This window comes from Parasteatoda tepidariorum, chromosome 1 (assembly GCF_982258835.1).
Source record: "Parasteatoda tepidariorum strain Cologne lab strain chromosome 1, Ptep-v5.0, whole genome shotgun sequence".
NCBI classification, from domain to species: Eukaryota; Metazoa; Arthropoda; class Arachnida; order Araneae; family Theridiidae; genus Parasteatoda; species Parasteatoda tepidariorum.
Genome location: NC_141755.1, coordinates 54766649 through 54783115, shown reverse-complemented (window position 1 = coordinate 54783115; position 16467 = coordinate 54766649). Strand labels below are relative to the sequence as shown.

Sequence of the window (16467 nt, the reverse complement as noted above, 5' to 3'; positions counted from 1 at the left end):
ATTGAAATTTATTTCTTAAAAGAAGCCGACACCGAAAATCATTACTCTTGTATCGAAAAGCGTATTCGTTGATTACGAGAATTACAGAAGCTCTCCAGCTTCAAAAGTAAACAAAAGGTTGCGACACTTGCACTCATCATCGCACACACCCACCTGAATCTGGAAGTGAGTCCAGCCGGTTCATGATCTCTACGCCAGCGCCCTCATCTCAACAAACATCATCAGGGAAAAGAGAAAACGATTCCCCGATTCTCTCTGGCACTCTCAAAATGGCTCGAACTCTCTCGCCTGGTTGATTCTCCGTCGATCGGAGCTGTCAAAGAGATATTTTTCGATCTTGTTTCTTCTTCTTCACGGATCGTTTATGTTTGTTGTGATTAAAGATTAATCTGAAGTGGACGCGGTGTGTGCCTTTTTCAGATACAGTGAAATTTATTTGTAGAATTTGCATTATCGTTTGAATTTTGAAAGAAAAAACATCATTTGATTTTTTTTTCTCGTTGGTTCATCAGTGACGAATTGACTAGTGATATCGTTTGCATTTTACCTGAATTTGTCAATAACGGAGTAAGATAATCGAAATATTTTATGAGATTTGCTCTGTGTCATGTTAGAAGGCATATTAAGTTGTGCCATGGTTGAAAAAGACATGAACACTATAAAATATAATAATACATCAATCTAGTCTGATTAAAAGTAATCGACTAAATTATCTAAACCCTTTATTTCTATTAAATTGATAAAAAAAAAGTAAATATGATCATGTAGAAATTATTTCTTTTGAAGTAAAAGATCTATTTTTGTAACCTTGCGAAATTTGAAATAGCGTTTTCAGCTGAAAATCAAATAGCTTTAAAGTTCGAAAAAACAAAATCGAGATAAAATATTGATTGAAACTAGAGGAATTTTAAGTATATTATTACACACTCCTCTACAGAAATAATCTTTAACGATAAAAGATAACTCCATTCCACACTTTTGTGTGAAGCTGGATAAGTCGTAATAAATTGATTTTTTTCCTATTATTTGAGTCTAGTCTCCAAAATAAATACAGAAAAATTTATTATCTCAATCATTGATAAGATGATCATCACAACTATTTTCAGATTTGGAAATGCTATTTAAATAGCATTTCGTATAGAGCAAACCTTTTTTTAACTTTAAAAATTTGTGAAATTACATATCAAATTATTACCTTAAACCGTCTCGTTGGTATTGTGCAACAATTATTTGTATAATTGTAAATACTTAGATTATTTACTTGAATTCAGTATCAAGGTGGATCATATTGTAAATATGACTCCTTACGTTGTTCAAGAAGGTGATGGCGAAGGACGTAATATCCCTCAAAAACCGAAGTCTATTATGGTGGGTGCAGCAAACGGTGTTAATAACGGAGACATCAACGGTACTGTTAACGGTGCAGTGAACGGCACGGTCAACAGTAGCGTAAAACAGCATCACGTGAACGGCAATTCCGTCCATATGCCGTCCAAGGATGATGATGCAGTGGAAACTCCGGATAGTCTACCCTCCCGATCCTCCGTTTCTGGGAGAAGTATAATAGGAAACGGAAAAAACGGGAGAAGCGGAGCTTTGAAAAGGTAAGAAATTAATTTTTTTCTTTTAAATTGGTTGTAATAATTTTTGCAGTATTGTATGACGACATTAAGGATTAAATTTTGTTGAAAAATTCAGCAAATCTTATGAGATCATAACAATCTAAAATACCTTACTAAGTTATGCATTATATTTAATTGAATTAATAAATATGGTTAAGAGTTTTGTTTGATTTCAATATATTTTAATATATTGATCATATATATATCAGTTTATATTTACAATTTTTATTATTTGTAGAATGTTTCTTTATATATGTATATTCTGCTTCATATTGAGAATCCCTTAAGTTGGATAAGGTATCCAACATTAGAATTAAGTCAATGTTTTTATAAATCACTGGCAATATCTGTGAATTACTCAATATATACCAAATTTTTAGTTCAATTCTCATCTAATTTTGGTGCATGTAAATATTGCAATAATTATGTCGATGCAGTTTTGTAAAATCATCATAGAATTTAACTCTTCATAATGGGATATTTAATTCCTTTAAATTTTTAAAACATTAAGAAATAGAATTTTTATTAGAGACTTATACTCAGTTTCTCTTGCCTGTCTTTGTTTCATATTATACAAATGTATTTATCAGTACAATAATGAACATTTACGGTATAATCCTATTGATTGTTTTTTAGTTCATATAATTGCTTAGATTTTTACGTAGGATTTAAAATTTGTTAATAATTGTTTTGAGATGGTTTAAGGTAGAATTAATATCTACTATGTTAAGTGCTTGTGTTTTAGAATTTTAGATCTAATATGTATGGTATTTTATAAATTGTACAGATGTTTTATGATTTGCATAATTATTTACTAAGAAAATTGAATTTTTAAACTAATATAAGGAAATACAAGGTTATTATTATTTGTAAATAAGTCAATAATTACTCCAGTTATTTTTTTTTACACTGTTAGCTTAATATTCAAAGATAATTTTATTATGCCTGTGATATTTCATTATTGATTCCTTTCTTTATAATAAATACCACTTGCTTAAGGTGACTTTGATCTTTCATAAACCTAAATAAGAAATAAAATAATTCATGAATATTCCCATGTGTAAATTATGTTATCGCTCTTCATTATATATTTTTTTTAAAAAAAAATTAGTTGTCATTTTTTGTTATGTGTTACTTTTAATTCTCACATCAAATGTACTCTGAGATGAAATTGAGAGCAGCATAAAAGTATTTATTTTTTTGCATTATTTCTAGTAATAAATAAATAATGTATAAAAACTATTCATACATAACTCCAATGAATTATATAATAATTCTACGTTATATCACGTTTAAAAATACAGAATTAACATTTAATGTTATGAGATAAAAAATGTTTTGACAACTTAAACATTGAATAGAACAATTACCAAATAATCCCATAAATGAAATAAAAAATTATTTTAAATAATGAATTAATTACAAATAAATAATGGGCATTTTTTAAAATTTGTCAAAAAAAATTTTTTTTGACGCATCTCACATAACATTAGATGCTATTAAGTGGCATAATTTATTAGTCTATTTTTTTAACTATATATAATTTTTTTTTAAAGTTTAAAATAGTGAATAAAATAATTACCGAGCAAATCTATAGGTGAATTACTGAATAATTCTTCATTTCGCTTATTTTAAGTACCAATATACAATACATATTTTTTATTATGCATCAAATAACGTATTATGAAGCATCACAAATAACATTCAACGCAATTAGAGAATCGTGCTAAATCTTTTTTTACACTTTCTGTTAAAACTACTTTTTTCCATCAAATTAAAATAAATCATAAATACGTCATAAATGTATTAAATAGCATTGTATATGATGAATTGTTAAAATAAATAATTGGTATTTCTTCTTTTGCAATAAAATACTTATTTTGTCATTTCTCATATAATATAAAGCGCAATCAGATGATCGCATGAAAATTCTTCTGACTTTCTGCCAGCTGCTATATGGCTAAGCTCAGCTGGCGATGCGACCTATTGATTTTACGTTTTGTTATCAAACAAAAGAATCAAGGTCACACTTTCGAATTCTTTATAGATGAGACATTCCAGAAATATTTGAAGAAAGGATATTAGTTAAATAATAATAATAAATCTTTCGTAATATAAAGAACGTTAAAAGCAGGAAATTTTTTTATATTTATTTATTTTAGAAAAAAGTCATAAGCGCTGCAAACTTAAATATGTTTGTCTTGCTGAGTGTAGTTTGGGAAATATGATTTTAAAACAAATTGAGAAAATTATATATTAAAAATTGCACAATAGATGAGCTTTGGAAATTTGATAAACAAAAATTTTCTAGAGGTATAAAATATTTTTTTTTATTTCTTTTTATTGTCGACAGCCGATCCATACAGCGGATGTGCAGAATTCAATATTCGATTCTTTAATATTGTTATTTTTAACCAAAGCTAGAAAAAAAAAAAGAATGTCTGGATTCGAAAACGACACAAACTAGTTTTTTCTGTGTTAAACTTTTTGCCTAAAATGAGCCCGTAATTACTTTAAACAGAGAGTAAAAGTACGAAAAACTCCTACAATGATCTCTAATCTATACTTCTACTGTTGGGGATATTTTGTACCTGAGAGTATAATTGATCGAATTTCTCCACAAAATCAAGGAAAATTTACTTGACGGGAGTTACGCCACTGTACTATTAAATCAAGGAATACAATGAATAAATTGCTAACAAAAATATGTGCATGATTGAAAATTATTTTTAAAAGGGAATGCGATAAAATCTAAAGCATAAATATTTGTGATACTTGATTTACTTCTATCTTTCAATATTTAAAATTCTAAGCACTTAAAAAAAAACGGAAAATTATTCTTAGATGCTTTTCTGTTCACATGTGTTAATGCCATATGTTTCTATAGATGTGCATTAACATAAAATGTTCCTTCTACGTATCTCAAAAGAACAGTCATTTACAGAGGAATGGCCTCGGTCTATTCGATACACCTCACTCATTTTCGATTTATTCTGTTCCACCTGAAGTGAGAGAGGGCGACCCCGCCATTTCTAATCAACCCTTTTCTTACTTATCTTGCACTCACACAAAAAATAAATAGAATTAAATAAAAAATAACAAGAGTTGCAAAGGGTGTACAAGGAAAGCTACATAACAGAAGTACCAACAATGGTCACGCTTATAATGTTAAATTTTTTAAAGCGAAATATTCAGGTTGCTAACCCAAGCATTGCAGAAAAAAACTTAAAATGTTATTTTGCGAACTTTGTATCACCATACAAACGAATAATAATAAAAAAAAATGGAGTGACTTTTATTTATTTACTTTCTCAAACATTAAATTGCAATATGAATCAACCATAAAACGAGATGCATTTAAAGAAAAAAAAAAAGAATTAGTGAAAAAATAAAAAATATAAATAAATATAAAAATAAATATAAATAGATAATGACTTGACCAGAATAATTTTTTAAACCTCTTTTTTTATTCATCAATGCTGTTCGCAATATGAATGCATTCGGTTAGTGCGTTACCTTATATGTAATTACAAATATTTATGAATGAAAACTTACAATCAATAAAAAGTTTTAATGTAAAATGCAATATTTAATTACATAATTTATTGTAATTATCATACGCATAATTATTAAAAGTGATAAATTTTTAGAGGCTGAACTCCTCAGAAATACTCTGCTTTTCAGGTTTATAAAATAAAACAATTTAAATTTTGAGAAAAAATTGGGCTCCAGCTATATTTTTTTAGACACCGGGATTTGTGTATCCTTGATTATCAGTAATATTTATGCTAAACATGTACAATTTAGAAATGAATTTACAAAAATAAAAAATTTAATAATTTAAAATCTTTTTCTCATCATAATTAACGCTTGTAGATATGGAATAAATTTTGCTTCACATTAACCTCAAGAAATCAATGATTAAAATAAATATAAATTTTTATATTTTCTGAATGAAAATTTTATATTGCATACAGATAAAAAGCAAATTCAACCGAATAAATGTTTTTTATGCCATACTTAAAGGTATCATGATAAAATTACTAAATTTTTTACTCATTTACTAAATTTTATCACAGATTATTAAACCGCATTATATTGTTAATTTTACCAAAGCGCTTCGGTAAATAGCTCGGTAATAATTACCAAGCTTTTTGGTGCTCCCATAGAGCCAGAAATAAGGTAAATTTTACCATATTCTGGTATTTTTTGGCCACACTTCTTTACTCAGTGTAGATAGTTCTTCTTTTGATGGTTTTATTTTGTTTCGATTTGCGTGTTGTAAATGTGTATCAGTACCTTGTAAGCGGTCACACAAGAGCAATCATTAGCGACGTTACTGTGACACTAGACATCCAAGATATTCTTCCCTGAAATTACTTTTCCCTTGCCAGTCCTGACCCATAATGCTATTTAGATTTTATCTTATTTTTTAGTATCTTAAAACAACCTTTTTTTGTCACCGCCACTATAAATAGAAATTGTATGTTTTGTTAAAAAAAGGTTTTTGTCTGAACTATGGATTTTGATTATTGAAATAATCCGAATATTTTCTTAATTGATTAATTGCAATATGGAAGTTTTATGTATGTTGCTGATGTTTAACACGCGTTTGTTTAGGGTGTGCTATGATCTAAAAACTTGGTCATCATACCCGCCTTCTTTATTATATACAGTAAGCAACAAAAAAAAAGGAAAAAAAAAGAAAAAAAGAAAACGGATCACCCTGGTGAGGTATGGTGAAATACGCAAAAAATAAAATTAACATTATAAAGTCCAAACTTCGGATCGCTCTCCTGACCAAACTATAGGGACCATATTTCCCAGATTGCGGCTAACGTTTATATTTTGGAGGTCAGAAATCCAAAACAATTGAAAAAAAAGGTTTGTTTATTCAGAATAAGTACTTTTTGTGTCTGATTTCGTAACTTAAAATATCTTCCGCACTAATTAATTAGCATGTTAATTAGCCCCTCGAATCATTAAGATTGAGTCCTAGAACGTGAAGATTCGATCATTATATCAAAAGTTATTCAGAGTGGTCCGTTTTTTTTTTATCTTGCTCACTGTACACTAAAAATATACAGTAGCCGGGCATTGTGAAAATAAACTTGTCCTTATTTAAAAATATTCTTTTTTCCTTTTGATAATCCATTATTTAGCGACACTTGAATACTGTGTGTATTTTTTCTATATATTTTATATTGCAATATTTTTTTTGTCTTTATCGTAAAAAAGAGATGATCATTAAATATAAAAATAAAAGTATTAACATAAAAATGAAAGTATTAATATGAAGAAATAATATTACTTATTTACATATTAGGATTCCATATTACTTGATAAGAATTCATATTACTTATTTACATATTAGGAGAATAAATTTGATTTTTAACTCTAAACTTGGAATGTACATGTGCGCACTAAGTATAAAATATCCCTAATCAAGTTAAGTCTCCTATTATGCCTCCCGTAAGTGATTTTTTTATTATTTGAAAGTTCTATATTTATTTTAAAAGTGGTTTGATAAAAGAAAAAGAATTCAACTAAATGTGACAGTTGAGTGTAAAATGAAGGGAAAAAAAACCAAACTGTTGTTTTATTAAGTATTAAAAATAATTATGTAATCATGTTCCTTGATTCCATTAATTAAATCTCGATTTGTTTGTTTACATCCATGTAACTTTATTATTTGAAACAAATTAGTTAATAATTGAATAATTTGTTCAGTACCAAAAATTTTCTATTGCTGGGCTTCATCAGTAATTCTTTTTAATTTGATTACTGATTTTATCACAGAAACTATTTTTTTGTATAAAATTTATTTGCTGTACATTTAAAATTATTTCCAGTAATGAATTTTATAAATATTTTATTTTCAAAATAATTTTTTAAATTTTAATTTTAAAGTTTTATAATTGGAATAAAATATCAATAATTTTTGGGATTATAAATAAATTTTACATATTTCTTAAACAAAATTTGGGTGTGGAAAATTTCTATACTTCTGTCATATATCTTCAAATACAGTTATTTGACATTTTTTCCATCTAGAATCCCTTAGATAGAAAGTACAAACTCTTGTTTTTTTCTTTTTTTCGTTCTCTATGACTCTGGTACACACAATTGCAAGATCATCATTTATAGCAATCTTGCCTAGTAACGTAACAGACAACACAAATCAAATCGTCCGTTCTTCATAGAGTCATGCACTTTGAATGGTAGAATAAGTCACCAAGGTGTAAAAGAACAACAAATAAATGTAAGAATTCCATTTACAGAGAGAAGAAATTGCGTGGGATGGTGAAATAAATGTCGTTGAGTTTGGTAATATAAATATTTACAGTTACATCCAGGAATGGCGAGAGCTGTTACGAAAGGTTAAGTTAACGAGAATTTGGAAAGGTAGCGCTTCTTTTCATTTGCATGTTGAGCGATGAGTGTGTATAGTGTAATAAATATATTTTACTTTTTAATTCTTTAAAAAAAATTTCTTTTTTCTGATTTTAATAAAAAAATATGATAAATATTTTTCTCATAAATCATTAGACAATTAAATAGCGGGTGCAGGGAATGTTCGCAAGTGGATTTTATAATAATGACATTACACCCTACGTCTTTAGATTCATATTTTTAATCTTGCTTGATTTAAATAAATTTAATATATTACCTTATTAGAAAATTAGTTTAAAAATTCTAATCCGTTAAATAGTCAAAGTACTTTGGTCACAAAGATAGTAAAGTATGACTTTGCTTTAAAATAATGATTATTTTTTTCAAATAAATCAATTTAAATAATGAAGAGTTGAGTTTGAAAAGAAACGTAAATGCAGGTAACCAATACTGAGGATACTTGTTTATTGTTGGAAACGGGCTTATTTAAGCTATTTTTGAAATAAACGAATTGCGATGATTCAAATTTACCAAACCAGCATCATCCTCATAGTTAGATAATTTATTAATTACGTAGAATTCGCAAGAAAAGTGTTACCTTTACGCTCCTCTTAATTTTTGAATATTTTATATGGGTTATTTGGAATAATAACGACAAATAATTATATTTAAATATTGCCATTTTCTTCTTAAAAAGCGCATGCAATTATAAAAATTTCTCGATATGTTTGTTAACGCGCTATAAAACTGATTCCAAGTTTGAAAAGGTTAGAATCAAATTTAAATAAGTCTGGAATTTTAAAATTACTGATGAACGAAATTGTTCATTAATAGAATGATGCATCACAGTAATGGCTTGTGTGAGTCCAGGACTCGATGTGGTTGAGTGTTCATCTTCGCAAAAGCAAAATTTCATCGAGACGGAATTTCAGATGCTCTATTTTACTCAATATCTCTAAATGTTAATCCATTTTTCAGAATTTCACTGTTTCTACAACTTCTAAAATAATAAGAGTATTTTATGGTTCTTTGGCAACTAAAAGAGCAAAAATTTAATATTTTTTTAAAAATTTTTATTCAGTGAAATAAAAATTCTTTACTAGACTTCGAGGTTAGACATTTTGAACTGTAGTTTGAAACAAATTATAAGTTTTGTCACTAATACGGACAATTTAAGTTTACAGCTCCAGCAGTTATATGCGCTTCTGGTACAACATTATGCATTAAAAGCTGCCCTGACTAAACATTCTGAATTTAAAATGTGTTCTGGGTTAAGGTCTCATCACTGCGTAGCTAATCTCTTATGCAATGCAATTTGAGAAAAGTTTTATTTATTAAATTCCATTCTAATGCATATGTGTTCTGATGCTTTTTGTCAGGAGTTTTCCTGTTTTTTGAATTGTATTCGTATTCATACACGGCTTTCAAGAGGTAAATTTAAGCGTCATAAATCCATTACATAAATTATTAATTTATCATTATCATGCAAATAAATTTTATTAAAATAACAAAGTGAAAATTAAATTAATGTTCACCCATAGCTTTACTATGGTTTTCATAGTTAAACTATGAAATTCAATATAATCCATTCTTTAAAGTTTTTATAATATCGATTTTCTGTTGTATCGCTAAAAATAGTTCGAAATTAAAAGGAAATTGTGTTTTATTTATCTTCAGAAGAGTCTTTCTTCCTATCAGCCTAGTTCTTTTTCAATGTCGAATTCTGTGGTTGCTCTTCCTACAATTATTCACCTTCCTATCATTTCAAACGAGTATTTCGTGAGATCATTCATCTGTAAACTTCAACAAAATACAAAATATTACAAACGAGTACAATGTTATTTTTCAACCCCTTGTTCGCGCTAACTGCAAATAATAATTATGAGGTCAGTATCCTCCTCTTCTCATTTCATCATTTTTCCAGAGCTCTTGTGCTTACCTAAATTATTCTTATTGAGGTAGATATGTATCAAGGGACCTCTGTTCTATTGTAACTCTTAAATCGGGACGTCTTGTAATGCCTTACTTAGAAGGTCGCACATTTTTTTCTCAAGCAGACGATTTTTTTTCTCCAGGTTTTCGTGCGTAGTAAAGATTATTGTTTAAAAAAAATACGTGAAATAAGTTACAAACAAAATCGCTTGTTTCTTATACCAAGGAAGAATTTTCCGAATTCAGTTCCGAAGTTTTGTCACTAATACGGACAATTTAAGTTTACAGCTCCAGCAGTTATATGCGCTTCTGGTACAACATTATGCATTAAAAGCTGCCCTGACTAAACATTCTGAATTTAAAATGTGTTCTGGGTTAAGGTCTCATCACTGCGTAGCTAATCTCTTATGCAATGCAATTTGAGAAAAGTTTTATTTATTAAATTCCATTCTAATGCATATGTGTTCTGATGCTTTTTGTCAGGAGTTTTCCTGTTTTTTGAATTGTATTCGTATTCATACACGGCTTTCAAGAGGTAAATTTAAGCGTCATAAATCCATTACATAAATTATTAATTTATCATTATCATGCAAATAAATTTTATTAAAATAACAAAGTGAAAATTAAATTAATGTTCACCCATAGCTTTACTATGGTTTTCATAGTTAAACTATGAAATTCAATATAATCCATTCTTTAAAGTTTTTATAATATCGATTTTCTGTTGTATCGCTAAAAATAGTTCGAAATTAAAAGGAAATTGTGTTTTATTTATCTTCAGAAGAGTCTTTCTTCCTATCAGCCTAGTTCTTTTTCAATGTCGAATTCTGTGGTTGCTCTTCCTACAATTATTCACCTTCCTATCATTTCAAACGAGTATTTCGTGAGATCATTCATCTGTAAACTTCAACAAAATACAAAATATTACAAACGAGTACAATGTTATTTTTCAACCCCTTGTTCGCGCTAACTGCAAATAATAATTATGAGGTCAGTATCCTCCTCTTCTCATTTCATCATTTTTCCAGAGCTCTTGTGCTTACCTAAATTATTCTTATTGAGGTAGATATGTATCAAGGGACCTCTGTTCTATTGTAACTCTTAAATCGGGACGTCTTGTAATGCCTTACTTAGAAGGTCGCACATTTTTTTCTCAAGCAGACGATTTTTTTTCTCCAGGTTTTCGTGCGTAGTAAAGATTATTGTTTAAAAAAAATACGTGAAATAAGTTACAAACAAAATCGCTTGTTTCTTATACCAAGGAAGAATTTTCCGAATTCAGTTCCGAAGTTTTGTCACTAATACGGACAATTTAAGTTTACAGCTCCAGCAGTTATATGCGCTTCTGGTACAACATTATGCATTAAAAGCTGCCCTGACTAAACATTCTGAATTTAAAATGTGTTCTGGGTTAAGGTCTCATCACTGCGTAGCTAATCTCTTATGCAATGCAATTTGAGAAAAGTTTTATTTATTAAATTCCATTCTAATGCATATGTGTTCTGATGCTTTTTGTCAGGAGTTTTCCTGTTTTTTGAATTGTATTCGTATTCATACACGGCTTTCAAGAGGTAAATTTAAGCGTCATAAATCCATTACATAAATTATTAATTTATCATTATCATGCAAATAAATTTTATTAAAATAACAAAGTGAAAATTAAATTAATGTTCACCCATAGCTTTACTATGGTTTTCATAGTTAAACTATGAAATTCAATATAATCCATTCTTTAAAGTTTTTATAATATCGATTTTCTGTTGTATCGCTAAAAATAGTTCGAAATTAAAAGGAAATTGTGTTTTATTTATCTTCAGAAGAGTCTTTCTTCCTATCAGCCTAGTTCTTTTTCAATGTCGAATTCTGTGGTTGCTCTTCCTACAATTATTCACCTTCCTATCATTTCAAACGAGTATTTCGTGAGATCATTCATCTGTAAACTTCAACAAAATACAAAATATTACAAACGAGTACAATGTTATTTTTCAACCCCTTGTTCGCGCTAACTGCAAATAATAATTATGAGGTCAGTATCCTCCTCTTCTCATTTCATCATTTTTCCAGAGCTCTTGTGCTTACCTAAATTATTCTTATTGAGGTAGATATGTATCAAGGGACCTCTGTTCTATTGTAACTCTTAAATCGGGACGTCTTGTAATGCCTTACTTAGAAGGTCGCACATTTTTATCTCAAGCAGACGATTTTTTTTCTCCAGGTTTTCGTGCGTAGTAAAGATTATTGTTTAAAAAAAATACGTGAAATAAGTTACAAACAAAATCGCTTGTTTCTTATACCAAGGAAGAATTTTCCGAATTCAATAATAATTGTTTCTCAGTTGATTTTATACATTAGTTATTGTAGTGATGCATGTCAATTTTATGTTCTTAAAATAGAATTAATAAAACGAAGGACAGTTTAAAAAATTAATTTGGTGTTTTATAAATGAAATGAGCGGTATTTTAAATCGTTTGGTTTTAGTTTCAACAAAAAAAGAGCGCCATTCATTAATGAAAAGAATAATATTTTGTAATATAAAGTTTTTAGTGCATTGGTTCTTGTTAGAAGAATTCTGAATCACTACACATTGTTTTTCTGAAGTGAAGTAATACTTATTATGAGACTACAAACTGAAATTAAGAAGAATTTCCTCTTTAATTATGAATTGTTTCAACTTCATGATAGCATAAGTCTCTCTATGTAAGTACTTTAAACTTCCTATAGTGTACTGATCATTAACCAAATTTTAAAAATTATTTAACTTTAATAAATATTTTCGAATTATTTTCTAATTAAGTATTTAGTATTCATTATTATTTTGTTACTTTTTCTATTCCATTCTCTATAAGACAATGTGTTGCTTTCTAAAATGCTTACATGTCTTTTTTTAAATAGAAAATCAATTCAAGTTTTTCAATTTTGTTCACAGTTACATATTTTACAATGATTCTTTACTAATATTTCTTTAATATTCATGTGAATACGACAAAGGTTAACAAATTCCTTTAAGCGTATTTGGTATTTTTAGTTGGTATTAAAACTCTTTTTCTAAATTATTAATGAAAAATTGAAACAAAAACAATAGCTACAATATTAAAACTGTAAATTAATCAAAATAGAGTCTATTGCTACCGGGGGCGAAATTCATATCAACAAGTCATCTCTGAGATTCGAACTCGGTTCACCTCATTGGAAGACGAACGCTGTATTTCCTGGCTATACGCAATTAGATTGAGCAAAACACGTATTAGTAGTTCATACCAGCAAAAATAAAGAAACTGCGTTCAATATCATTTGGTTTGATGTGTTACTCAACGCCAACCATTCATAGATAAAATTTATCTCAATCAAGTAATTTTCTTTGATACTTATCACTTTCGAGGGGCCTTTCCACAATATCTATTGCAAAACCGTAAAATATTGATGCCGTTTCAATAGGTACCAAATATACAAATATATTACATTGTATCTATATTAGTATATTTTCTACCTATTAAAACTGCACCAATTTCAATAATAGGAGTAGCACCTATTACCAAATAAAATTAAGCATCATTGGAGTGAATAACAGTATGGCAATTTTTTTTTTACATATCTCCTGAACGAAATTGTACATTTCCCCATTAATTTTGCTTTTTAGAACGTATAGCTTATTTTTTAAAAAAATTTTTTAGCAGCAATTACCAAAATTAATTAAGCATGATTGGCGACAATTAGAGTATGGCGATTTTTTACATTTCTCTTAAACAAATTAGCTCGATTCCTCCAATTATTTTTTCTTTCTTTTTATTAAATTGCTTACTCTTTTATTTCAATTACCACTTATTTTAAATCATTTAGTTTTTTAGAAATACATTTTAAAAGTATATATATAAATAACAATATTCGTGGCTTCAGATATTTTTAGAAATACTACTTTAGTAACATAGTTCACGCTTGCTCCCACGTTCACATCGATTGTTTGGTTTTATCTGACATAACGTATAATAGATAACTAATTATTAAAAAACATGCAATAAACTATTCTTTTAAATAATGTGCTCTGTAAGCAAACAAGCATCAATGATGTTTCCATTAAAATATTGGAAAAAATGGAATCATCTATAGTTTAACTTTTAACAATGGGTAATGCTAAACCAATTTGAAAATTCAATCTTTTAAATGTTTGCCTCGAACGATTTTATAGAAATTTTTAAACTAATTTTAGGTAACACCTGTAACACTAAAATAGCACCTTTCACTCACTGTTCAAATATCAGGACGTTAGCGTAAGCGCTTTTGGAGTTATAAGATAGAGACAAACTTTTCCTCTTATTAAAGTACTTTGTAAGTGTAATCTAATCTAAGTATAATCTAACTATAATTTATTAAAAATGCTTAAATATGCTCTTGTTGACGTTCATATAGGAAGTTAGTAATTATACGTTTTTTAAACGTTTTTATCCACTTTTACTTTTGAAAACGTTTTCACATAAAATTGAGCATAACTTAATGTAGGAAGAATATTTTTGTTCATATTATGTACGATATGAAAAAAAAAATGAAATTCGTTTAATCAAGATAAAACTGACTTTTATATAAACTCACTGAATGCATAATTCTTTGAGCAGTTTGTGTTTGCAGCTGTTATAACTGTGACACGTTTATATTTAATTCAATGCCAAACTTCAAATAAGGATGCATGATAAACAAAAGAATCTTTATTTCAGTTATAGTTAATTTTCTTTAAAAATATTCCAGCATAAACCGAATTGGCGAATTTGTTCTGACAAATAAATTGATTTAGTACGATAAGAGTTATTCGACATGATATAAGGAGAATAAAAATGCTATTTTTAAGAAAGATATACAAATAACTTTTGAATTAACTCACTGAATTCATTATACCTTGAGTCGCTTGTGTTTGCAGCTGATATTACTGTGACACATTTACATTTAATTCAATGTCACTCTTCAAACAAGAATGCATGAAAACAGAAGAATCCGTATATTAGTTATAGTTAAGTTTCTTCAATCATATACGAACATAAATGGTATTAGCGAATTTGTTCTGACATATAAAGGGTTTTATACGTTAAGAGGTAATCTAAAGAGTACAAAAATTTAGATAAAATTATATAAATGTTTGAATGTGTAAGCTTTAAAGTGCCAGGCAAATTTTTTTTTCTTTTAAAGTCGCAGTAAATGACGCTTTAGTTGAAACCATCCTACATCGATTTGACACTAACGCTGTCACTTCATTTGCATCGTTTTGCCATAAATCTGTTGGGAGCATTGACGCCAAAGGTTCAAGGTTGCATCATACCTTCACTAGAGTTTTTTTCTGGTCTTAATTGAGTTTCATGTTGATAAGAAAAGGAGAAGAGTTTCCTAATTTATTTCAGTATTTTATTGATATTTAATATGATTACAACGCTAAACTAAATCATGATTATATAAAGATCGGATGTAAAAGTTAAGTTTTTGACGTGAATTTTAATTTTTATTTTTCAGTGGTGTTTAATGTTTGGAAATTTTTTCTCTTAGTTTTTAATATCTAATACTTTCGTAGTTTGAAATAATTTTTTCTTTAAAGATTGCCCAAACATTTTGTTGAAAAGAAGTGTTTTTGCTTATAGAGTGTAATAAAGAGAGCACTAACAACTCTTAAAATTACCTATCATTTCTAAAGTCATTATTACTGCGTCGAATATGTGAGATATTAAAGAAATCCATAATTTAAAGAAAACAATAGCTTTGAAGTCACTTTGTCTTATTATACCCATGATAGCTTCATTGAATTAAGAGCAAATTGACATAAAGGATGCTAATAAATTATGCATGCATTCATAATGCGTAGATATAAGCTTAAACGCTTTTAAAAGTCGCAAACCCAGTTGAAAAATTACCAACTGAATTTTTAAAAGAACAATCTGGTTGCGTATTACATATTATTAAAATATTATACATTTAGCGTAATTTTTAAAATTAAATTCATTCAAATATTATTAGCGTGAATAACACGAATATCATAATTGACATAAATAACACATATTTGTTACAATTCATTTATATTTCATGTCTAATTATTGCAATGTTATATAAAAAAAACATTGCTATGTGGAGATTTGTTAGAATAGTAATTGTCATTTCTTTTAAATTAACATTTTAGGCAAGCATTGCTTATCTGTAATTTGTGATTATTTGTATAAGAAAGAAAAGTGAAATAACTAACCGAAATCAAATAACTGTACTATTTGATTTGTGGACAGGTTTGTTCATTTGATACTAATGAACAACACCAAGTTTGTTCATAGCTCATAACGATTAATTATTAGTTTCGACTAACTATCAATATTGTGTACCGATTGACTACTTACTTTTGAAAATTCCCTCAAAAATAGAAGAGAGCATTTAAAAAAGCTGTAAAAATATGATAACTTTAAGGAAAAAAAATAAAGCACTTAGTTATTCATGACAAGTTCTAGATAGCAATTTTTTCCTGTCAACCTCAACCTTTTCCATTTTCGTCTGCACCGTTGCG

The 16467-nt window shown here is 28.0% G+C and overlaps 1 protein-coding gene across 1 annotated transcript in view; it reads left to right on the top strand.

Annotated features, from left to right (window-relative positions):
• The first annotated feature begins 218 nt into the window (after positions 1 to 218).
• The window catches only part of LOC107457006 (uncharacterized), a 218908-nt gene continuing 202659 nt past the window's right edge, over positions 219 to 16467 (top strand). Inside the window, exon 1 of the mRNA XM_016075024.4 lies at positions 219 to 1604. Within this exon, the coding sequence (XP_015930510.1) occupies positions 1297 to 1604 (308 nt within the window). The 5' untranslated portion in view covers positions 219 to 1296. The remainder of the gene's footprint in view (positions 1605 to 16467) is intronic.